At 39.5% G+C, this 26907-nt stretch overlaps 1 protein-coding gene across 3 annotated transcripts in view; it reads right to left on the bottom strand.

The window, feature by feature from the left end:
* The window catches only part of NBAS (NBAS subunit of NRZ tethering complex), a 1903611-nt gene that overhangs the window by 1092414 nt on the left and 784290 nt on the right, over positions 1-26907 (bottom strand). For all 3 annotated transcript variants that reach the window (XM_053709663.1, XM_053709664.1, XM_053709665.1), the window contains exons 26-27: positions 13325-13458; positions 11770-11832 (exon numbers count right to left, since the gene is read on the bottom strand). In XM_053709663.1, the coding sequence (XP_053565638.1) occupies positions 11770-11832; positions 13325-13458 (197 nt within the window). The remainder of the gene's footprint in view (positions 1-11769; positions 11833-13324; positions 13459-26907) is intronic.

Raw genomic sequence — 26907 nt, 5'->3', positions numbered from 1 at the left:
CTTAAGTTACCTCACTCCTCAGAATATGTGAGAACGGCAGTGGATCTTAGTTACTTCTGCTAAGATCATAGAAATCACAGGCAGATTCTTCTTCTAATGCTGCCTGGGATAAAACAGTACACTCCGGTACCATTTAAAAATAACAAACTTTTGATTGAAGTTAAAAAACTAACTATAATACACCACTCTCCTCTTACTACCTCCATCTTTGTTGAGAGTTGCAAGAGAATGACTGGATATGGCAGTGAGGGGAGGAGTTATATAGCAGCTCTGCTGTGGGTGATCCTCTTGCAACTTCCTGTTGGGAAGGAGAATATCCCACAAGTAATGGATGATCCGTGGACTGGATACACTTAACAAGAGAAAACAGCTATTTCATATATAAAATAAAAAAATGTATACTCTGCAGCTGGTATAACAGGTCATTGTAAACATAATAATACATGGAAGCCAATTTTACAGTACAGTTTCTCTTTAAAGTGATGGTAAACTTCTATGTTTACAGTAACACCATTTGTAATCTTAAAGTAAATTACCCTTGCATGTTTTTATACATTACGACGTTCCTCCGCCCGTAACACAATCTATTTTGGTGTTGAATGACGATTCAGGTAGTAGCCAATCGTATCTTGCCCCCTTTGGCATCAAAACCAGGGGCGTTATTATTAAACTTGCTGGACGCCAAAGGGGGCGCAATACAAATGGCTACAGCCTTAATCGTCATTGAACACAGACACAGACTATGTGTTACTGGCGGAGGAACAGAGCAATGTTTAACAACATGCAAGGGTAATTATCTAAATAATTTAGTCTTTACAATCCATTTGATGAATGAAAGTGCCATCTTTTACTTTATGATTACAAATAGTGTTACTATAAACATAGAAGCTTACCGTCACTTTAACAAAGGATACCAAGAGAACTAAGCAAAACTGATAACAGAAGTAAATTGGGAATGTAGAACTTTACATGTTTCAATGATATAAAAAAAAAAGTAAAAATAAATAAATAATTTAATTGCTCTTGAAAAAGGATTTTTATCTCCTCTAAAAAAAGATAATTTCTATCTTTAAGACATGTTGGGCTTCACTACTTCTCATTAGAGATTAATTTACTTATGTTTTAAATTCTGAAGATTGGAATAAACCTTTTTGAAAATTGCCACTTGGTTCCCAGTAGAGATATTTAACCCCTACAACACCAGCGCCGCCAGAGGGAATTATTGTGCGCTTGTTGCCCTGGGAAAAACTAAGGAAGGCTGTGGTCATGAATACAGGGGAGCACTTGTTTACCTATTTTGTTATATCTGTGTACAGTTTTATTGCTTTACTGCAGTTCTTCCGTTAATGTTTTCATAATAAATAAAGACACCAGCAATCTAGTAATAGTGCTGTTCCTTTAAATAAAAACCAAGTATAAACAAGTAAAGAGCTTTGCTTTTGTGAAAAATGTTTGTATTTATGGACATTCTAAGGTGCCCGCCCAGCCCTAGAGAATGGTCCATGAGGGAACACAAACAGCAGAGCTATAAGGCATCGGACTCTTTACTGCTTAATATGCAGGTCTAATATCTCTGGAAACTTAAAATGTGTTTGCGCTTTTATCTGTCAAGATTATGACAATGTTCCCTTCACGCATTTTAATACAATGTTGTACTGCTATCTTTTAATATAATATAAAACATGAAAAATGTGCAGTCCCTGGTGCTGCTGTTCAGCCTCATATCATAGATCTATTTGCATCAGGTACAGCTCTCCTCAGGCCTTGCCACTGAGTTTATGAAAAAGGGATATTTATGATTTGATACATCTGTGCCTGGAAGAGTTTATCACTAAATCAAAAGCAGCAACACTGGAATATTTCTTTGCAAATAACCGCCAGCAGCTACATTATACGGAGCCAAATATCCATTGCTTTTTAATATACAGTCTAGAGTAAAGTTTCAAGGAACAAACAAAATATTTGTGTACCTTTGTTTTTTTTGCCACTAAGTGCTGGACCCGCTCCAAAGACAAACCTATATTATTTAAGGTGGTTCTTTGCATTATTTAATAGAAGGCTTTTCAAATGTTTTTTTTTTTTTTTTTGTAAAATAGATGTTATAGTGCTAAGAAAAAAAAAAGAAGAAAATTATGCTTACCTGATAAATGTATTTATTTCCGGGCATGGAGAGTCCACGAAACATTCTAATTACTAGTGGGATTTTCACTCCTGGCCAGCAGGAGGAGGCAAAGAGCACACCAGCAGAGCTGTTAGGTATCACTTCCCTTACCCATAACCACCAGTCATTCGGCGGAAGGGAAACGGAAAAAGAAGATAACACAAGGGTATAGAGGTGCCTGAGGACTAGACAAAAAAATGCAGTCTTAATTTGAATAAGGGCAGGTTGTGGACTCTCCATACCTGGAAAGAAATACATTTATCAGGTAAGTATAAATATTGTTTTCTTTCCTATGGTATGGAGAGTCTATAAATCATTTTAATTACTAGTGGGAACCAATACCCAAGCTAGAGGACATAGAATGAATAGGGATGAAGAACAAGACAGGCAAACCTAAACTGAAAGCACCACCGCTTGAAGAACCTTTTTCCCAAAAAGAAGCCTCAGCTAAGGCAAAAGTATCAAATTTGTAGAATTTTGAAAAAGTATGTACAGGGAGTGCAGAATTATTAGGCAAGTTGTATTTTTGAGGATTAATTTTATTATTGAACAACAACCATGTTTTCAATGAACCCAAAAAACTCATTAATATCAAAGCTGAATAGTTTTGGAAGTGGTTTTTAGTTTGTTTTTAGTTATAGCTATTTTAGGGGGATATCTGTGTGTGCAGGTGACTATTACTGTGCATAATTATTAGGCAACTTAACAAAAAACAAATATATACCCATTTCAATTGTTTATTTTTACCAGTGAAACCAATATAACATCTCAACATTCACAAATATACATTTCTGACATTCAAAAACAAAACAAAAACAAATCAGTGACCAATATAGCCACCTTTCTTTGCAAGGACACTCAAAAGCCTGCCATCCATGGATTCTGTCAGTGTTTTGATCTGTTCACCATCAACATTGCATGCAGCAGCAACCACAGCCTCCCAGACACTGTTCAGAGAGGTGTACTGTTTTCCCTCCTTGTAAATCTCACATTTGATGATGGACCACAGGTTCTCAATGGGGTTCAGATCAGGTGAACAAGGAGGCCATGTCATTAGATTTTCTTCTTTTATACCCTTTCTTGCCAGCCACGCTGTGGAGTACTTGGACGTGTGTGATGGAGCATTGTCCTGCATGAAAATCATGTTTTTCTTGAAGGATGCAGACTTCTTCCTGTACCACTGCTTGAAGAAGGTGTCTTCCAGAAACTGGCAGTAGGACTGGGAGTTGAGCTTGACTCCATCCTCAACCCGAAAAGGCCCCACAAGCTCATCTTTGATGATACCAGCCCAAACCAGTACTCCACCTCCACCTTGCTGGCGTCTGAGTCGGACTGGAGCTCTCTGCCCTTTACCAATCCAGCCACGGGCCCATCCATCTGGCCCATCAAGACTCACTCTCATTTCATCAGTCCATAAAACCTTAGAAAAATCAGTCTTGAGATATTTTTTGGCCCAGTCTTGACGTTTCAGCTTGTGTGTCTTGTTCAGTGGTGGTCGTCTTTCAGCCTTTCTTACCTTGGCCATGTCTCTGAGTATTGCACACCTTGTGCTTTTGGGCACTCCAGTGATGTTGCAGCTCTGAAATATGGCCAAACTGGTGGCAAGTGGCATCTTGGCAGCTGCACGCTTGACTTTTTTCAGTTCATGGGCAGTTATTTTGCGCCTTGGTTTTTCCACACGCTTCTTGCGACCCTGTTGACTATTTTGAATGAAACGCTTGATTGTTCGATGATCACGCTTCAGAAGCTTTGCAATTTTAAGAGTGCTGCATCCCTCTGCAAGATATCTCACTAATTTTGACTTTTCTGAGCCTGTCAAGTCCTTCTTTTGACCCATTTTGCCAAAGGAAAGGAAGTTGCCTAATAATTATGCACACCTGATATAGGGTGTTGATGTCATTAGACCACACCCCTTCTCATTACAGAGATGCACATCACCTAATATGCTTAATTGGTAGTAGGCTTTCGAGCCTATACAGCTTGGAGTAAGACAACATGCATAAAGAGGATGATGTGGTCAAAATACTCAATTGCCTAATAATTCTGCACCTGTATAGAGGACCAAGTGGCCGCCTTACAGATTTGCCCTACAGAAGCGTCATTTTTGTAAGCACATGAAGATGAAACAGCTCTAGTGGAATAAACTGTAATTCTCTCAGGAGGATGCTGTCCAGCTGTCTCAAAAAGCTAAATGGATAACACTTCTCAACTAGAGAGAAAGAGTAGAGTAGAGAAAACAACAAACAGGGCAGAAGTCTGCCGAAAATCTTTAGTTGCTTGAAGGTAAAATTTAAGAGCACACACAACATCCAAGTTATACAATAGACGTTGCTTCTGGGAAGAAGGGTTAGGACAAAAAGAAGGAACAACAATTTCCTGATTAATATTGTGATCCGACACTACATTAGGGAGAAGCCCCATCTTAGTAAGGAGGACTGCCTTATGAGCATGAAAAATAAGGTAAGGGGAATCACACTGCAGAGCCGAAAGTTCGGAAACTCTGCGACCAGAAAAAAAATAGCAAGAAGAAACAAAACCTTCCAAGATAGTAATTTAATATTAGAACAAAGTATATTCCAGCCTCCAAATTTCTTTAAAAGAACCTTTATTTCCACTTAGGGTCCTCAGCAACAAACATACAACATTTCAAGCCTCAACAGGCTCTTAGTCATGTAATTTAATATTACCAGAATGCATCGGCTCAAACGGCGCCTGCTACAAAACTCTAAAAACAATGTTAAGACTCCAAGGAGGAGCAACAGATTTAAACACAGGCCTGATTTTGACCAAGGCCTGAAAAAAAGACTGAACCATTTGCCAGAACTGCCAGACGCTTATGCAGAAGAATAGACAGAGCAGAAATGTGACCCTTCAAAGTACTGATTGACAAACCAATCTCCAGGCCCTCCTGAAGAAAAGTCAAAATTCGAGGAACCTTTACTTTGTTCCAAGAAAAACCTTTTGAATCACACCAATGAAGGTATTTACACCATACCCTATGGTAAATTCTGCGAGTAACCAGTTTATGAGCCTGAAGCATAGTATCTATGACTTTCTCAGAGAAGCCAAATCTAGCCAAACTTAGACGTTTAACTTCCAAGCAGTCAGCTTCAGAGAAACCAGATTTGGATGAAGAAAGGGACCCTGAAGTTAAAGGTCCTTCCTGAAAGGTAACCTCCAAGGCGGAAGAGATGACATCGTAACCAGATCCGCGAACCAGATCCTGTGAGGCCATGCAGGAGCTACTAGAATCACAGAAGCTCTCTCCTGTTTGATGCAAGCAATTACTTGTGGAAGCAACTCAAACGAAGTTAACAGGTATGCTAGATTGAAGCTCCAAAGAACAGCTAGAGCATCTTCCAGAACAGCTTGAGGATCTCTTGACCTTGAACCGTACTTTGGAAGCTTGGCATTTTGACAAGACGCCATCAGATCCAACTCTGGAATCCCATACCTGAGAGTTATCATTGTGAAAACCTCTGGGTGGAGAGCCCACTCTCCGGGATGAAAAGTATGTCTGCTTAGAAAATCCGCCTCCCAGTTGTCCACCCCTGGTATGTGGATGGCAGAGAGATGGCTAAGGAATTTCACCCTAGTGATTGAAGTAGGCCACCAAGGTGATGTTGTCCGACTGAAATCTGATAAATTGGACCAAAGCTAGTTGAGGCCAAGCTATTAAAGAATAAAAATTTGTTCTCAACTCCAAGATGTTTATTGGAAGAGATGACTCCTCTGGAGTCCACAGACCCTGTATCTTTAAGAAACCCCAAACTGCTCCCCAGCCTAACAGGCTGGCGTGCATGGTCACAATCATCCAGGAAGTCCTAAGGAAGAATGTCCCGGAGACAGATGGTCCTGTGAAACCCACCATGAGAGATCTGAGTGGTCCACGTTCCATTGACTGAGCATGCATGGCTGCAGAGGTATCAGATGGAACCAAGCAAAAGGAATGATGCCCATGGAGGCAACAAATGGATGAATAGCAGACTGGAGAGACAGGCAAGAAACATGAAGTTTGGATTTTATGACGTCCGTCAGAAAAATCTTCATGGACAGGGAATCTATGATTGAAACAAACCCTTGTATCTAGACCAAAGGGAGCTCTTTCCCAGATTCACTTTTCACCCATGAGAACGTAGAATAGACAACAACATCTTGGTATGAGTTCTTGCTAGATGAAAAGATGGCGCTTGAACTAGAATGTTGTCTAGATAAGGCGCCACAGCAATACCCTGGGACCTCAGCACTGCCAGAAGAGCCCCCAGAACTTTTGTAAACATTTTGGGAGGTGTTACAAGGCCAAAAGGAAGGGCAACCAACTGGAAATGTTTGTCCTGGAAGGCAAACCTTAGATACTGGTAATGATCCCTGTGAATAGGAACATGAAGATATGCGTCCTTTAGATCTATGGTTATCATGAACTGACCCTTTTGGACTAACGGATGAATGTTCCATCTTGAAGGACGGAACCCTGAGGAATGGACTGACACTTTAGGTCTAGAATGGGACGAAAAGTGCCCGCCTTCTTGGGAACTACAAATAGATTTGAATAAAATCCTAGACCCTATTCCTCTAGAGCAGGGGTATCAAACTCAATGTATCTGGGGTCACTAGCCAAATGTTCTACTCCCATGGGGTAAAAAAGCATGAAGGTGATAGCAAATCTTTATTTATTCAAAAAATAATAGGAGACAAACAGGCAACATTTCGGGATCCTATCCCTTACTCATGCAATCATAAGGATTTGCTGTCACCTTCATGCTTTTTTATGTATTACTTTGGGTCTTGGGCGGTGACCCATTGGTGACGTGCAACACCTGCTTGAGTGCTGGAACATTACCTTTAAATTGTCTTCGTTTGAACTGAGTAAGTGCTCTGGATGTACTAGCAACTGGAAGTGATGTTTACCCAAGTAGTAGTGCATGGTGGGAGTTGAAGCTCTTGTGAGTGCCAAGTGAACTGATCATTCTGAAATGGTATAACAACATAAGAAGTGACATTTATCCCAGCAGTGCATGCTGGGATTCTACACTGGACAGTTGTCTTTTTATTTCTCTTGTGGGTGCCTATATAGAACATCAACTAGTTACACCTCTTAGAACCCTAAAAAAAAAACTGACAGCCAAAATTAATGGTTTACCTATTAAACAAGGGAGGGCCAGATGAAACTATCTTGAGGGCTGCATATGACCCTGGGGCTTGTACTTTGAGACCACTGCTCTAGAGGATCTGGAACAATTACTCCCAGGGATGATAGGTCCTTTACGCAGTTTAAGAAGGCCTCTCTCTTCATCTGGTTTGCAGATAACTTTGACAGGTGGAACCTGCCCCTGGGAGAACAAGATCTGAATCCTATTCTGTAACCGTGGGATACTGTATCTATGGCCCAAGGATCTGGAACATCACGTATCCAAGCCTGCTGAAAAAAAAGAAAGCCTGTCCCCCACTTGATCAACTACAGGATTGGGGGAGGCCCCTTCATGTTGATTTCAAATCAATGGAAGGCTTCTTAGCTTGCTTCCACCATTCCAAGGCTGACTGGACCACCAAGAAGACTTTTATTGATCCGACTTGGAAGAGCAAGACTTCTATCCCTTAAAGTTACAAAAGGCGACCCTTAGGTCTATTATTTTTATCCTGAGGTAGGAAAGAACCCTTTCCACCTGTAATGCCAGAAATAATTTCTGCCAGACCTGGTCCAAACAAGGTTTTACTCTTATAAGGCAGAGATAAAAGCTTGGACTTGGATGTAACATCTGCAGAGCAAGATTTTATCCAGAGAGCTCTGCGAGCTAAAACAGTAAAACCAGAAATCTTAGCACCCAACCTAAGAACTTGCATGTTGGCATCACAAATAAAGGTATTGGCTAGCTTGAGAGCCTTGATCCTGTCTTGGATCTCCTCTATAGTAGTCTCTTCTAGGATAAGATTAGATAAATCATTGCAGCAATAAGATGCTACCCCCGCAACTGTAGCAATACTAGCAACAGGTTGTCACTGTAATCCCTGATGAATGTACATCTTCTTCAAAAAAAGACTCAAGCTTCTTATCCATGGGATCCTTGAAAGAACAACTATCTTCAATAGGAATAGTAGCTTCCTCTACCTTGGGCACCGTGCGCCACAAATCACGAATAGCATTAGCAACAGGAAACATATTTTTAAAAACATGGGACAAGGAAAGAGGAATTCCTGGTTTATTTCATTCCTGAGTTATAATATCTCCCATAGGGTCTGAAACTGGAAATACTTCCACAGATGAGGGTACATCATATACCCTATTAAGCTTACTAGACTTTTGGATTCGCCGCAACAGATGCGTCAGATTATTCCAAAGTAGCAAGAACCTCCTTCAAAAGAACTTGAAGGGTTTCTAACTTAAATCTGAAATTAATATTCTCTGAATCTGCAGAATTGGTCACTACAGTATCCGAATCTGACAATTCCCCCTCAGAAGCCACTGAAGAATCCTCATCAGAATATCCTCATCAGATAATTAAGACAAACTGACTAACGCAGCCTTAGCGGAGTCAGTCTTACTAACATCAATATGTTTAGATTGCCTCTTACACTTACCAGAGACCTTTGGAAAAGCAGATAAAGTTGCAAAAACAGCAAAATAAATCTGTGCAGCAAAATCCCCAGGTAAAAAAACACCCCCGGGAGGTTAAGAGGAACAGCAGGGCACTGCATGTGAAGCTTGAGGGGAAAGCTGAGGCGTAGCTAGGATAACACTATCCTGAGAGACAGGAGGCTCAGGAAGAGAAGTTTTATTTAGACATGAAGAGCAAAACTGTACATGAGGAATTATCTTAGCCTCTAACACAATAAGCATTTTTCAAATGAATCAACTTCAGTATTAGTGTCCATAATTGGGTATCAGTTCGTAACAATTAACAAAAAAAATTTAAAAGCCAAATTAAAGCCAAATTAAATTTATTTATATTAAGCAATAAAACATAAATAAGCACCTAAAACCCTCAGCTCTGCTGAGGTCTTACCCCTCCAGAAGTTTCTACTATTTGAACAGAGAAGATGAAAACCGAGTCAAACAAAAATAGTGTGAACAAAAACAGCAGCACAGCAAAAGTGATTGGGCCAATAAGCTGAGCTGAAAAAGCAATTGCAACAAGTAAAAAGTAAAACAAACACCCGTCAAACACTTCATACACTCTCCATCTCTGAGCCTCAATAAAAACTAACTGCTAATAGCCACCATTACATGGACACAGTATAGCCCCAAAATCCTTGCTTTCAGGGAAAAGTGCCCCTTAAATGGATTAAAATCTTCAGACACCATCTTCGCCAACCTCCTGTGATCCTGTGATCAAGACAAAGAGAATGACTGGGGGTTATGGGTAAGGGAAGTGATACTTAACAACTCTGCTGGGGTGCTCATTGCCTCCTCCTGCTGGCCAGGAGTGAATATCCCATTAGTAATTAAAATGTTTTGTGGACTCTCCATGAAATAGGAAAGAAATACAAATATTTTGAGGTGTGTCAATTACTATCAAAAGGGCAGCAGCAGGAGTTCAGCCATTGAACAACCAGTCCTTAAGGCTCATGTGAACACAAATATGCATTTCCTGTTAAAATGACATTAAAGTAAAAAAACTATTCACTGCATTGCAGAAGATCAGCATGCAAAATAGATGGTTTGAAAGGAAATAAAACTGTAATTTTGTTAAAAAAAATATGTGCTGATTTAAAAAACCAGGACACATCCAATTAAAACCATCATGAATAGTATCTTACTTTCTTTGCTGCAGTCAATGTGTGACAGATATAATCAGGATCCTGCACACATTAACCAACCACTGTGTAGCATATGAGGGAGAATCTGGCTGCACAGAAGGCACTCTAACTTATCGGGGGCACTGTTTTCACAGCTAAATTACAGGAAAAGAAGGCAAAATAAATAATGAAAGTGCATTGCATTTTCTTTTCTTTTTTTAATTATGCATAATTAAAGATCTTATGAGGTTTTATGTCACTTTAATAAACATTGGACTGCTGCACAAATCCATGTCCTATCTCCCTTTAAAACAACAAGTAAAGAGTCAGTACACTTGTCTCCTCTTTATTTATGTGTTTATTTTCTGTCTTGTGGTTTAGCCATACAATCTGGTCTCCCAAGTATTTATGTCTAATCTCTTTCTAGTCAATCCTTATTTTTAACCCAGTTTTCTTTATTTTATATTGAATGTAAATTTCAAATCTATATAAGGAAAATGAGAAAATAATTATTCTGTAATTACAATTCTTTTTTTCTATCTAACTTATTTGCTCTCTTCTCATTATACATTGTCTATTATAAGGATGTTATACAGACACAAAGGCCTCTATCTATAATTACAATTTTCTATTATTTTACATAATCAGTTCAAAAACCCGACAAAAATGTAACTGGCAAAATATTACTTAATGGATAGTAAATACAGTATGAGGAATGTCTGCCAAGACAAAATAAAAGCAACAAAGGAATAATGTTTAATGTGGAAAGGATTAAAAAAATGCTTGGAATGAATTAATAAGGCACATAGCTCAAATTAAATATAGGGGTTATTTGGCCCAAACAATATTAATTAATAAGACAGTTAACACCTTTAGATTGTTATTTAAAACATTTAATTGTGTGTAGTAAAACTACTTTGCAATATAGTTTCATAATTTATTTTGCACTATTTTCATATAGTTTAGCTCTGAAAATTGTGCATGTTTAAATTCTTAGAGCTGTAAATGTACCCTGCTGAATTCCCAGGGCACACCCTGCTACATAGCATTAACATCTGCAAAACAAATCACTTTACACTAACATAATGACCATGGCTAGCCTTGTCAGCTGCGGACTCAAGCCTCAGACTGGCTCCTCCAAATGAGGCAAGAGGTAGGTGGAGTTTGTCTATTGAAAAACAAATGCAGCTAACATTTATTAAAAAAGTTTAGATCAACAACATGCTTGTGTCAAATAATACTCATTTAAAGGAACACTAAAGTCAAAATGTGCACATTATTTTTATATGCACACATTCTGAGGCTTCAGCTCCTACTCCTACTGAGGATGAGCAAAAGTGCACAGTGTATACCGTATATGTATTTTGTGATTCACTAGCAGTTGTCACATGATACAGGGAGAGGGAATATTGGAATAACTTTGAAATTTGCCAGAAAATATTCCCACTATATTAACAGTAGCTGATAAATATTAGTTCTTGTTATTACCAAAGTATGTTTTAAAAGGTAAAAGTGGAGTTGGGCTTGCCATGATTAGAACCCTAAACCTTGAGATTCAAACAGGAACTACAGTTAGCGATTGGCCAACTCATGTAAATCATACAAGCTATTAAATGTTTTACATTGCTGGCTGCTAAGATAGAACTAGAGGGTCTAAATGGGAACTTTAAAAACCAATGTTGTATAAAATACAGCCAACAACTACCTAAGAAAACCTAGAGGAGTAACCAAGGTGGTTAGCACAATCTGCATGGTCAGGCCACCAAAATAATACGTTTAATTGACATTTTATTAAAAGTTGATATTTTTTTATTTAACTATTTCAAACACTGCAGAAACAGTCGAAAGGAACAGTTTGGTAGAAAACATTTTACCTGAGGATTTGTTCCAGCTGATCTACCTTTTCGTGAAGAGAGTTAGTTATGTCGGTTTCAATGCTAAAAAAGGATAAAAGAAAGGAGGTATCACAACATTTTTTTCTGATATTTATCAAAATGGAATGCATTTAAAATGTAGACACTGCATATGCTACGTATGCTAAGATGGCTACTTTACTGCCATCTAGAGGTTTTAAATGGGAACTTTAAAAAAAACAATGTTGTATAAAATACACAACAACTACCTCAGAAAACCTAGAGGAGTAACCAAGGTGGTCACAACAGCATTTTTCTGCTCAAAGCAGCCCAAAAAGAACTTAACAGATGTGTTTAAAGGGATATGAAACCCAAACTTATTTTTTATGATTCAGATTTTAAACACTTTCTTATTTATTTCTATTAACAATTTTCAATTGTTCTCTTCGTATCTTTTGTTTAAAAAACAGGAATGTATGCTTAGGAGCCAGCCCATTTCTAGAGCACTATATGGCAGCAGATTTTCAAGCATGTAATCCATTTGCAAGAACACTAGATGGCAGCACTATTTCCTGCCATGCAGTGCTCCAGACACCTACATAGGTGTCTCTTCAACAATGAATATCATGAGAACAAAGTGAAACTGATAATAAAAGTAAATTGGTAACTTTTTTTTATTTTTTATTGTTCGATTTGTCTGAATCACAAAATATTTTTTTTCAGCTTCATGTCTTTGTGGGAGTTAATAACAATAGTAAACTGAAACGCTAACAATGCATGCTGTAATGATTTAGTCATGCAATTATTGTATTAGAATGCAGAGATGGGCATTGGGAGGTTTTGGGGATTTGCACAGATTTTAGCGTCTTGCTATTGAACAAGAATGAATTCAGCAACAAATATAGCCAAGCAGCATAAAGGGCCAGAGGTTCACAAAACCTATAAATGAACATCTCTATTAGACTGTCCCTTTAAGAAATGTAAAGAGATGAACAAACAGATGTAAGTTGCCTGGTTACAAGATCTACAACTTGTCTCTCCATGAGATGAGAACATTTTTCATGTTCAGCTTAAAAAAAAGTTCATTTAAACTGCATTCAAAACATTTGGTCAAACTATAGCAAGTTTCTAAACGCTAACCAAACTATTGAAAACGGAAATAAATGTAGAATTTGTTTCATTAATGTCATCATTTAGGGACAAGTTCTTACAAGATTTGCAAGCTCATTTGACTAATATTTAGGCCAGTGATTCTAGCATTGCATCTTCTGATTCTATCAGAGCAACACAATTCCAGGCCCCATCGGTCATACAGAATTTAGGTAATGTAATGGGTGTCAGAAATGTATGTAAGGTCATAGCAAAAGCTTTACAAATGAGGAATATTTGATAAATAATTGATTTTTGTTTTGTATGTATTTAATTTGGATTTGTTTTCGGACTAGAATAAGCTAAAACAAAATGAATATATATTTTATACTTTGTTTTAGTAATGGGCATTGGGAGTAAAACTAATATGCAATGGATTTTGCGGTGTCACAATTTGGAAACAGTGCAGATTAGCGCAGATCATTACCCATAACCTCTCTGCGGTAGGCACTCCAGGATGTCATAACACAAAGCAAGCTGGTCATCTCTCTCACAGTTGTAGATGGATTCCAGCGCTATTATTATCAACTGATCCTGGTGAGGAATTAGTTTTTGCTGGCACTGTGAAGAGAAAAAAAAATGCATTGCTTAAAATAAGGCCCTATTTAATTATTTAACTTCTTAACTCAGCGTTATAAAGATAACTGTAAAAATGGCAAACAATTAATCAAAGATTAAAACAATTTATAAAATCCGGTAATGCCTGAAACGTTAATCATTCGGATGAAAAATGATTTATTGCTACCACATCTGTAATGCAATCTAATTTGTAATTTCAACTTGCTGTCACTATTTCATGCTCCAAGGCAAATGAATAACTGAAGAAACACCTGCTAAACTTTATGATTGCATGGCCAGATTAAAGCGCCATTAAACACAAAAATATTCTATTCACTCCACCTAATTATAGCTATCCACGTGTATGAAAGAACAATACAGTGCTAAGAATATTGTTGTTTTCCACGTGAAAAGTTATGTTTAAATGTTTTAACTTAAAGAAAAAAGGCGCTTGAGATTACTTTATATAAAGATATTCAAGGTCCATATACAGAGATGGTGGAAATTCTGTTTATTCCAAGAAAATTGTTTGTGACAAGAGGTAAAAAATTAAGGCTGGAGGGAAGGAGATTTAATCTCCAGCAACAAACATTTTTTCACTGTAAGAGCAATCAATTTGTGGAACTTATTACCTAAGAAGGTAGTAAATGCCAATACCTTAGATACATTTAAAAATGGTTTAGATACAGTTCTGGCTAGAAAGAGAATTCAGGGATATGATTGCTTGTGTTAAATAGGTCCCTTTTTAATGGGATTAAATTAAGCTCAACTGGAACTTTTATTGTAAATATATTAAGAATTGTATAAGATGAACTTGATGGACTTCAGTCTTTTTTTCAACCTCATCTACTATGTTACTATGACATAGAAACTATAAGAAATATACTGATTGGGCAAAACTGATACTCAATGATCAGTTGCTCAGTGGCAAATTATTTTTAAATTATAAAAAAAACAGCACTTGCTTTTGCATTTATCAACAGATAAGCAAAAGTTTGTGCAGTTGTGACCCCTGTTTTCAAGCAATCAATCAATTGAGAGGGTGGGGACATAATAGAGCAAACATCAATGACAAATTATTTCATTCCAACAACTTAGGGAGAGGGTTAGGCTTGGGAATTTAAGTCTTATGACCACTGCTTATAAAAGGGACATGATACCCAAATGTTGAAGCGCTTGAAAGTGATGCAGCATAGCTGTAAAAAGAGGAGTAAAAAACATTACCTAAACATCTCTATGTAAAAAAGGAAGATATTTTACTTCAAAATATCTTCGGTAACCACATCCCATTGTAAAAAGACTTTAAGCAGCCAATCAGGATGATAGTCCCGGGACTTGCCAGGGAGTGTGCATCTGGCATGTACAGGCACGTTCATGTTATTTTCCTCCTCAGTTTAAGGACGTTTACTATGAAATCTCGAGAGATTTCAGTGAAATCTCATGAGATCTTAGTAAAACAAAGTGTTACATCAGCAATGATGAAGCCGATTGGCTGTTTTATGTTGGGTTTTTTTTTCAACATGAAGCTGACAGTAGTTGGAGAATAACTGTTCACAGACCACTTACTATTGTGGGCTGAAGAAATTTTGAGGTAAAATATCTACCTTTTTACAGAGAAACGTTCAGGTGATATTTCTTCTCCAGCTTATTACAGTTATACTAAATCACTTTCCAGTAATTTAACATATGGTTATTATATCCCTTTAACTGCGGTTTGCAGGTTCGCATAAGTACTCGCAAAGGCTCACAAATTGCATTCGCAACTTAATATATTGATATGTTTTAAAAATACTCTCTTTTAGATTAACTAAAGAATACTATATTTGCCATTTCTCAAGAGCCAGCCCACAAAAGGAAGAGTGCATCTCTCACATGTACTCTAATGATCACTTTGTACTTCAGGACACTGTACACTTCAATACAACCAATTGCTTTAGTCCTCTGCTACATAACATGCTTACCAGCAGATATTAAACAAACTACTTTTTTAAGTAGGCTTTAAATGGTGCTCTTTGTCCAAGATCCAAAAATATGGCTTTTTGCGCAATATGACTGAACAGGGGGTAGAATGCACACATTAAATAAACCTAAACCGAGCAGCCCTTTTCACCCTTTGGGTGACTGTTAGCAATGATTTACTGCCTGGAGCCATCAATCTGGGGAATAAGGATACTTTCTAGTGATACAAAAAGATTTCTGCGAGAATAAGAATACCAGAAGCCATTCACTGTACTGACAGAAAAGGAAATTTATGCTTACCTGATAAATTGATTTCTTCTATGATACGACGAGTCCATGGATTCATCCTTTACTTGTGGGATATTATCCTCCTGCTAACAGGAAGTGGCAAAGAGCACCACAGCAGAGTTGTCTATATAGCTCCTCCCTTGACTCCACCCCTCAGTCATTCGACGGAAAACAAATATAATCTGTCTTAAATTGACAGGGCGGGCCGTGGACTCGTCGTATCATAGAATAAATCAATTTATCAGGTAAGCATAAATTTCCTTTTCCTCTATAAGATACGACGAGACCACGGATTCATCCTTTACTTGTGGGATACAATACCAAAGCTACAGGACACGGATGAAAGGGAGGGACAAGGCAAATACCTAAACAGAAGGCACCACTGCTTGAAGAACTTTTCTCACAAAAACAGCCTCAGAAGAAGCAAAAGTATCAAATTTGTAAAATTTGGAAAAGGTATGAAGGGAAGACCAAGTCGCAGCCTTACAAATCTGTTCAACAGAAGCATTGTTTTTAAAAGCCCATGTGGAAGCCACCGCTCTAGTAGAATGAGCTGTAATTGTTTCAGGAGGCTGCTGTCCAGAAGTCTCATATACCAAACGGATGATGCTTTTCAGCCAAAAAGAAAGAGAGGTAGCCGTAGTTTTTTGACCTATACAACAAACAGAGAATATGTTTGACGGAAATCTTTGGTCGCTTGCAAGTAAAACTTCAAGGCACGAACCACGCCCAAGTTATGTAAAAGACGCTCCTTCTTAGAAGAAGGGTTAGGACACAGAGAAGGAACAACAATTTCCTGATTAATATTCTTATTTGAAACAACCTTAGGAAGTAATCCAGGTTTAGTGCACAAAACCACCTTATCAGAATGGAATATAAGATAAGGCGAGTCGCATTGTAACGCAGATAGCTCAGAAACTCTTTGAGCAGAAGAGATAGCAACTAAAAACAGAACTTTCCAAGATAGAAGTTTAATATCTATGGAATGCATGGGTTCAAACGGAACCCCTTGAAGAACATTAAGAACTAAATTCAAACTCCATGGCGGAGCAACAGGTTTAAACACAGGCTTAATTCTAACCAAAGCCTGACAAAACGACTGAACGTCTGGCACATCTGCCAGACGCTTGTGTAGTAAGATTGACAAAGCAGAAATCTGTCCCTTTAAGGAACTAGCTGATAATCCCTTCTCCAATCCTTCTTGGAGAAAGGACAAAATCCTAGGAATCCTGATATTTACGCCATATCTTATGATAAATTTTCCTAGTGAAAGGCTTCCGAGCCTGAACCAAGGAATCAATGACCGACTCAGAGAATCCCCGCTTAGATAGAATCAAGCGTTCAATCTCCAGGCAGTCAGCTGCAGAGAAATTAGATTTGGATGTTGGAACGGACACTGAATGAGAAGGTCCTGTCTCAGTGGCAGTTTCCACGGTGGCAGAGATGACATTTCCACCAGGTCTGCATACCAAGTCCTGCGTGGCCACGCAGGCGCTATCAATATTAAGGAAGCCCTCTCCTGTTTGATTCTTGCAAACAGACGAGGTAGAAGAGGAAAAGGAGGAAACACATAAGCCAGGTTGAACGACCACGGTACTGCTAGAGCATCTATCAGTACAGCTTGAGGATCCCTTGATCTAGACCCGTAACAAGGAAGTTTGGCATTCTGATGAGATGCCATCAGATCCAATTCCGGTGCGCCTCATTGATGAATCAATTTCGCAAACACCTCCACATGGAGTTCCCACTCCCCCGGATGAAAAGTCTGACGACTTAGAAAATCTGCTTCCCAGTTCTCCACTCCTGGGATATATATTGCTGATAGATGGCAAGAGTGAGTCTCTGCCCATTGAATTATTTTGGAAACCTCTATCATCACTAGAGAACTCTTTGTTCCCCCTTGATGACTGATATGTGCTACAGTCGTGATATTGTCCGACTGGAATCTTATGAATTTGGCCGAAGCCAGCTGAAGCCACGCTTGAAGCGCGTTGAATATCGCTCTCAGTTCTCCTCCTGAGTCCACACACCCTGAGTCTTCAGGGAATTCCAGACTGCACCCCAGCCCAAGAGGCTGGCGTCTGTCGTCACTATGACCCATGCTGGCCTGAAGAAGCACATTCCCTGGGACAGATGATCCTGTGACAACCACCAAAGAAGAGAGTCTCTGGTCTCTAGATCCAGATTTATCCACGGAGATAAATCCGCATAATCCCCATTCCACTGTCTGAGCATGCACAGCTGCAGTGGTCTGAGATGTAAGCGAGCAAACGGAACTATGTCCATAGCAGCTACCATTAGTCCAATTACCTCCATACACTGAGCCACTGATGGCCGAGGAATGGAATGAAGTGCTCGGCAGGTGGTTAAGATCTTTGATTTTCTGATCTCCGTCAGAAAAATCTTTATGTCTACCGAGTCTATCAGAGTTCCTAGGAATGGAACTCTTGCAAGAGGAACAAGTGAAAAAACAAGTACTGTGGGCGCCTTAAAGGGCAGGTCAAAAAAATATATGAGTTGATTATGTCCTAATACATATGAATAAAATCATTTAACAAATGATAGGTAAATGATCAAGAAAAAAAAAAAATCTTTTAACAAATGATAGGTAAATGATCAAGAAAAAAACAACAGCCAATTGAAATGAATGTTAAAATATAATTTAGACTTTACTAAATGTATTAAAAGAGTTGTAAGCGAAATAATTAATATAATGAGATAAATATAAAAAGGCAATACTAAATGTACATAAATAAATGCATAAAAACTTGTTTATATAAAATAAGTGATTCTCTGTAAGTGACCTATCTATGTAGAGAGAAGACCTCTAAAGACACTTCAGAATACTTAACCTCTGCTGCAGACAGGGTTAAGGAAGCAAAAAAGCAGTACTAATGAGAGAAAATGAATCCTGGTGATTTAAGCAAAATAACAATGAGCTGCAACAATGATGCTCAATTCAATTTCAAAGTTTTAGGATTGGTGTAAAATGGCAAACCTGCGCAGGTTATAGCCGTGAAGAAATAGTACCTTAATTTCTTCAGGAGCTCCAAGTGTTTTTGTAATCCAGTGTAGCAGTTATACTGCCAGCATGAAACAGCTCTGGGAACCCTCTGTGTGTGATGGGAAGAAAGCCGCCAAGCTCCTCTCCCCTGCAAACTCTGGAATTCCACCCTCAGCTGTGTGATGTCCGTTTGTTGCTTCAGTGTTTCCTGGAGTACGGTGTCCTTAGTGAGCCACAATAGTGTGAAGAAAATAGTTCCGGCAACGTTTTAGCTCTTAGCAGAGCCTTTGTCAAGCTTGACAAGCTTTGTCAGGCTTGACAAAGGCTCTGCTAAGAGCTGAAACGTTGCCGGAACTATTTTCTGTTTCATGCTGGCGGTATAACTGCTACACTGGATTACAAAAACACTTGGAGCTCCTGAACAAATTAAGGTACCATTTCTTCACGGCTATAACCTGCACAGGATTGCCGTTTTACACCAATCCTAAAACTTTGAAATGGAATTGAGCATCATTGTTGCAGCTCATTGTTATTTTGCTTAAATCACCAGGATTCATTTTCTCTCATTAGTACTGCTTTTTTGCTTCCTTAACCCTGTCTGCAGCAGAGGTTAAGTATTCTGAAGTGTCTTTAGAGGTCTTCTCTCTACATAGGTCACTTACAGAGAATCACTTATTTTATATAAACAAGTTTTTATGCATTTATTTATGTACATATAGTATTGCCTTTTTATATTTATCTCATTGTATTAATTATTTCACTTACAACTCTTTTAATACATTTAGTAAAGTCTAATTAAATTATATTTTAACATTCATTTCAATTGGCTGTTGTTTTTTTCTTGATCATTTACCTATCATTTGTTAAAAGATTTTTTTTTTCTTGATCATTTACCTATCATTTGTTAAAAGATTTTTTTCATATGTATTAGGACATAATCAACTCATATATTTTTTTGACCTGCCCTTTAAGGCGCCCACAGTACTTGTTTTTTCACTTCAATATTCCTTTTGCTAGTTTGTAGGGAACTAGTATCCATCTGTGGTGCTGGTCCTTGCTGTTGGATTTATAGCGCAAGAAGTTTAATCTTTTTTCCAAAAGAGGAACAAGTGAACTCTTTTTTATGTTCACCTTCCACCCGTGAGTTCTTAGAAAAGCCAACACGATATCCGTGTGAGATTTGGCTAGATGGTAAGTTGACGCCTGAATCAAAATATCGTCCAGATAGGGCGACACTGCTATGCCCAGCGGCCTTAGAACCACCAGAAGGGACCCTAGCACCTTTGAGAAAATTCTGGGAGCTGTGGCCAACCCGAAAAGGAAGGGCCACAAACTGGTAATGTTTGTCCAGGAAGGCAAACCTGAGGAACTGGTGATAATCTTTGTGGATAGGAATGTGAAGATACGCATCCTTCAAATCCACAGTGGTCATATATTGACCCTCCTGGATCATTGGTAAAATTGTACGTATGGTCTCCATCTTGAAAGATGGAACTCTGAGAAATTTGTTTAGAGTTTTGAGATCTAAAATCGGTCTGAAGGTTCCCTCTTTTTTGGGAACCACAAACAGATTTGAGTAAAACCCCTGCCCCTGTTCTAGTTTTGGAACTGGGCAGATTACACCCATGGTATATAGGTCTTCTACACAGCGTAAGAACGCCTCTCTTTTTGTCTGGTTTACAGACAAACGTGAAAGATGAAATCTCCCCCTTAGGAGAGAATCTTTGAATTCTAGACGATACCCCTGGGTCACAATTTCTAATGCTCAGGAATCCTGAACGTCTCTTGCCCTAACCTGAGCGAAGAGAGAAAGTCTGCCCCCTACTAGATCCGGTCCCGGATCGGGGGCTGCCCCTTCATGCTGTCTTAGTAGCAGCAGCGGGCTTCTCGGCCTGTTTACCTTTATTCCAAGTCTGGTTAGGTCTCCAGACTGACTTGGATTGAGCAAAGTTCCCCTCCTGCTTGGAGGCGGATGAGGAAGTAGAGGGACCGCCTTTAAAGTTTCGAAAGGAACGAAAATTATTCTGTTTGGTCCTCATTTTAACCGTCTTGTCCTGAGGAAGGGCATGACCTTTACCTCCAGTAATGTCAGAAATGATCTCCTTAAGTTCAGGCCGAATAGGATCTTACCCTTAAATGGAATAGCTAAAAGCTTGGATTTAGATGACACATCAGCAGACCATGACTTAAAGCCATAACGCTCTACGCGCTAAAATGGCAAAGCCTGAATTCTTTGCCGCTAATTTAGCCATTTGGAAAGTGGCATCTGTAATAAAAGAATTTGCTAGCTTGAGAGCCTTAATTCTATCCAAAATATCATCTAATGGGGTCTCAACCTTAAGAGACTCCTCTAGAGCCTCAAACCAAAAAGCTGCTGCAGTAGTTACTGGAACAATGCATGCTATAGGTTGCAGAAGAAAACCCTGATGAATAAACAACTTCTTTAGAAGCCCTTCTAATTTTTTATCCATAGGATATTTGAAAGCACAACTGTCGTCAATAGGTATAGTTGTACGCTTAGCCAGGGTAGAAATAGCTCCCTCCACCTTAGGGACCGTCTGCCAAGAATTCCAAATGGTGTCAGATATGGGAAACATTTTCTTAAAAGTAGGAGGGGGAGAGAACGGAATGCCTGTCTATCCCATTCTTTAGTAACAATGTCCGAAATTCTTCTAGGGACTGGAAAAACATTAGTGTAAGTAGGGACCTCTAGATATTTATCCATTTTACAAAGTTTCTCTGGCGAGATGACAATAGGGTCACAATCATCCAGAGTTGCTAAAACCTCCCTGAGTAACAAGCAGAGGTGTTCAAGCTTAAACTTAAAGGCTGTCATATCTGAGTCTGTTTGAGGGAACATCTTTCCTGAATCAGAAAGCTCTCCCTCAGACAGCAATTCCCCCACCCCCAAATCAGAACACTGTGAGGGTACATCAGAGATGGCCAATAAAGCATCAGAGGGCTCAGCATTTACTCTAATACCGGACCTACTGTGCTTACCCTGTAAACCAGGCAGTTTAGATAATACCTCTAAGGGTAGTAGACATAACTGCAGCCATATCTTGCAGGGTGAAAGAATTAGACGCACTAGAAGTACTTGGCGTCGCTTGGGTGGGCGTTAAATGTTGTGACACTTAGGGAGAAGTAGATGGCATAACCTGATTCTCTTCTGACTGAGAATCATCCTGAGACATACTTTTATCAGCTAAAATATGTTCTTTGCAATGTAAGGCCCTTTCAGTACATGAGGGACACATTTTAAGTGGGGGTTCCACAATGGCTTCTAAACACATAGAACATTGGCTTTCCTCAATGTCAGACATGTTAAAAACAGGCTAGTAATGACCACAAACAGGCTTGAAATCACTTTATTTTGTGAAAAAAAATAATCTGAAAAAAACGGTACTGCGCCTTTAAGAGAAAAAAAAGCATACAATTTTTCCAAAACTGCTTTAAAACAATAAAATTCTCTTAATTTTATGATAAATGTGTCCCAACTTGTCAGCTAAGATTGCCCGACAAGGAAAGGAATACTTAACCCTTAAAAACAAAAAACGTTGTACCAAAAACGTTATAGTTAAACAAAAACACCCCCTTCACCTCGCCACAGCAGGCCCTCAGGGGTCTGCAAAATCGGATTAACCCTTCGAATAGGCCCAAATTTCCTGAAAGGCCCACCGGAGTTGGAGCTTGCTGCTTGCATGGGAAAAACAACTGTGCAACTGAGGCGTGAAAATAGGCCCCGCCCAACTAACTCAATGTCTCACAGCCTTAATAATAACCGCACCAGAGCGGTCTAAAACCTAGCCATGTGGGTTCATATACCCATCTAAGTGAAGCCATGTGTACCCTCCATTGTTAAAATAAAGTCAAAAGGTTTGCCACAAAAAACTTTATTTTTAACTCCCAACATAGAAATGTTTGCCCACAAACATCATGTCATCAGTGTCAACCATTTTTATAGCTCAACAAACAGGTCCAGTAATACCCCTCTCTATACATTAGGATTACTGCTTACCCTTTCCCTCATGGGGATACTGTCAGCCAATTCTGAAATAACACAGTCTCTCCAGAAAAAAATGGCTGAACATACCTCAATGCTTGTAGAATGAAAAACGTTCCTCACACTGAAGTTTCTTAAGTACTCCTCAGCCATTCTGTGGGAACTACTCTGGATCTTAGTAACAACTGCTAAGATCATCAGTCTCCAGGCAGAAGTCTTCATCCATCTGCTGCCTGGGAAAAAATAGCACTCACCGGTACCATTTAAAATAAAAAAAGTCTTGCTTGAAGAAAATAAAAACTAACATTTTATCACCTCTTTCAGTTTACCCTTCCTATTACTTAGAGTAGGCAAAGATAATGACTGGGGGGTGGAGTCAAGGGAGCTCTGCTGTGGTGCTCTTTGCCACTTACTGTTAGCAGGAGGATAATATCCCACAAGTAAATGATGAATCCGTGGACTTGTGGTATCTTATAGAAGAAAAACATTTCCCAGTTGTCTCCAACACAGTAAACACCTTGAGATTGTAATATAAAAGGTTTAAATTATGCATAGCAAAACAAATTTACAGTATATTGCCATCATTTACTTGCACTCTATTTTTTTAAATTTAGGGTTTCAAGTTTTAAGAACTCAAAGTGCATATAACAGATTTAAAGAGAATAACCCTGCCTCATATCTGTCTCTTATTTGCTTCAGCAGAGATCATTAGATAGCACCTTCTTTGTTGCAGTTGCCAGTCTTTGCCTTATTTGTAAGACCCAATCCAGAGTTGTTACTGGAGTACACACAGCTAGCTATTGTCATTATGTTTGCAAAAATACATTATTTTGCTAACATAATGACCATGGCTAGCTGTGTGTACTCCAGTAACAACTTCAGATTGGGTCTTACAAATAAGTCAAAATCTGGCAACTGCAGAAAAGAAGGTGTTAAAGGGACAGTCAAGTCCAAACAAAAATGTTCATGTTTCAAATAGGGCATGTAATTTTAAACAACTTTCCAATTTACTTTTATCACCAATTTTGCTTTGTTCTCTTGGTATTCTTAGTTGAAAGCTAAACCTAGGAGGTTCATATGCTAATTTCTTAGACCTTGAAGGCCGCCTCTAATCTAAATGCATTTTGATCGTTTTTTACCACTAGAGGGCATTAGTTCACGTGTTTCATATAGATGACATTGAGCTCATGCACGTGAATTCACCATGGAGACAGCTCTGATTGGCTAAATTGCAAGTCTGTCAAAAGAACTGAAATAAGGGGGCAGTCTGCCGAGGCTTAAATACAAGGTAATTAAAGAGGTAAAAACATAATTTATGCTTACCTGATAAATTCCTTTCTTCTGTAGTGTGATCAGTCCACGGGTCATCATTACTTCTGGGATATTACTCCTCCCCAACAGGAAGTGCAAGAGGATTCACCCAGCAGAGCTGCATATAGCTCCTCCCCTCTACGTCACCCCCAGTCATTCGACCAAGGACCAACGAGAAAGGAAAAGCCAAGGGTGAAGTGGTGACTGGGGTATAAATTAAAAAATATTTACCTGCCTTAAAAACAGGGCGGGCCGTGGACTGATCACACTACAGAAGAAAGGAATTTATCAGGTAAGCATAAATTATGTTTTCTTCTGTTAAGTGTGATCAGTCCACGGGTCATCATTACTTCTGGGATACCAATACCAAAGCAAAAGTACACGGATGACGGGAGGGATAGGCAGGCTCTTTATACAGAAGGAACCACTGCCTGAAGAACCTTTCTCCCAAAAATAGCCTCCGATGAAGCAAAAGTGTCAAATTTGTAAAATTTGGAAAAAGTATGAAGCGAAGACCAAGTTGCAGCCTTGCAAATCTGTTCAACAGAGGCCTCATTCTTGAAGGCCCAAGTGGAAGCCACAGCTCTAGTAGAATGAGCTGTAATTCTTTCAGGAGGCTGCTGTCCAGCAGTCTCATAAGCTAAACGAATTATGCTACGAAGCCAAAAAGAAAGAGAGGTAGCGGAAGCTTTTTGACCTCTCCTCTGCCCAGAGTAAATGACAAACAGAGAAGACGTTTGTCGAAATTCCTTAGTTGCCTGTAAGTAAAATTTTAGAGCACGGACTACATCCAGGTTGTGCAGTAGACGTTCCTTCTTTGAAGAAGGATTTGGGCACAAAGAAGGAACAACAATCTCTTGATTGATATTCCTGTTAGTAACTACCTTAGGTAAGAACCCAGGTTTAGTACGCAGGACTACCTTATCCGAATGAAAGATCAAATAAGGAGAATCACAATGTAAGGCTGATAATTCAGAGACTCTTCGAGCCGAGGAAATAGCCATTAAAAATAGAACTTTCCAAGATAACAACTTTATATCAATGGAATGAAGGGGTTCAAACGGAACGCCCTGTAAAACATTAAGAACAAGGTTTAAACTCCATGGTGGAGCAACAGTTTTAAACACAGGCTTAATCCTGGCCAAAGCCTGACAAAAAGCCTGGACGTCAGGAACTTCTGACAGACGTTTGTGTAACAGAATGGACAGAGCTGAGATCTGTCCCTTTAATGAACTAGCAGATAAACCCTTTTCTAAACCTTCTTGTAGAAAAGACAATATCCTAGGAATCCTAACCTTACTCCAAGAGTAACCTTTGGATTCACACCAATATAGGTATTTACGCCATATCTTATGGTAAATCTTTCTGGTAACAGGTTTCCTAGCCTGTATTAAGGTATCAATAACTGACTCAGAAAACCCACGTCTTGATAAAATCAAGCGTTCAATTTCCAAGCAGTCAGCTTCAGAGAAGTTAGATTTTGATGTTTGAAGGGACCCTGTATCAGAAGGTCCTGTTTCAGAGGTAGAGACCAAGGTGGACAGGATGACATGTCCACCAGGTCTGCATACCAAGTCCTGCGTGGCCATGCAGGTGCTATTAGAATCACTGATGCTCTCTCTTGTTTGATTCTGGCAATCAATCGAGGAAGCAACGGGAAGGGTGGAAACACGTAAGCCATCCTGAAGTCCCAAGGTGCTGTCAGAGCATCTATCAGGACTGCTCCTGGATCCCTGGATCTGGACCCGTAACGAGGAAGCTTGGCGTTCTGTCGAGACGCCATGAGATCTATCTCTGGTTTGCCCCAACGTCGAAGTATTTGGGCAAAGACCTCCGGATGAAGTTCCCACTCCCCCGGATGAAAAGTCTGACGACTTAAGAAATCCGCCTCCCAGTTCTCCACTCCCGGGATGTGGATTGCTGATAGGTGGCAAGAGTGAGACTCTGCCCAGCGAATTATCTTTGATACTTCCATCATAGCTAGGGAGCTTCTTGTCCCTCCCTGATGGTTGATGTAAGCTACAGTCGTGATGTTGTCCGACTGAAACCTGATGAACCCCCGAGTTGTCAACTGGGGCCAAGCCAGGAGGGCATTGAGAACTGCTCTCAATTCCAGAATGTTTATTGGCAGGAGACTCTCCTCCTGACTCCATTGTCCCTGAGCCTTCAGAGAATTCCAGACGGCACCCCAACCTAGAAGGCTGGCGTCTGTTGTTACAATTGTCCAGTCTGGTCTGCTGAATGGCATCCCCCTGGACAGATGTGGCCGAGAAAGCCACCATAGAAGAGAATTTCTGGTCTCTTGATCCAGATTCAGAGAAGGGGATAAGTCTGAGTAATCCCCATTCCACTGACTTAGCATGCACAGTTGCAGTGGTCTGAGGTGTAAGCGTGCAAAGGGTACTATGTCCATTGCCGCTACCATTAAGCCGATTACCTCCATGCATTGAGCCACTGACGGGTGTTGAATGGAATGAAGGGTGCGGCAAGCACTTTGAAGTCTTGTTAGCCTGTCCTCTGTCAGGTAAATCTTCATTTCTACAGAATCTATAAGAGTCCCCAGGAAGGGAACTCTTGTGAGTGGAACGAGTGAACTTTTCTTTTCGTTCACCTTCCATCCATGTGACCTTAGAAATGCCAGCACTAACTCTGTATGAGACTTGGCAGTTTGAAAGCTTGAAGCTTGTATCAGAATGTCGTCTAGGTATGGAGCTACCGAGATTCCCCGCGGTCTTAGTACCGCCAGAAGAGCACCCAGAACCTTTGTGAAGATTCTTGGAGCTGTAGCCAATCCGAATGGAAGAGCCACAAACTGGTAATGCCTGTCTAGGAAGGCAAACCTTAGGTACCGATAATGATCTTTGTGAATCGGTATGTGAAGGTAAGC

This window comes from Bombina bombina, chromosome 4 (genome assembly GCF_027579735.1).
Source record: "Bombina bombina isolate aBomBom1 chromosome 4, aBomBom1.pri, whole genome shotgun sequence".
NCBI classification, from domain to species: Eukaryota; Metazoa; Chordata; class Amphibia; order Anura; family Bombinatoridae; genus Bombina; species Bombina bombina.
Note: the sequence above shows the minus strand (reverse complement) of the source record. Positions and strands in the feature narration are given on the sequence as shown.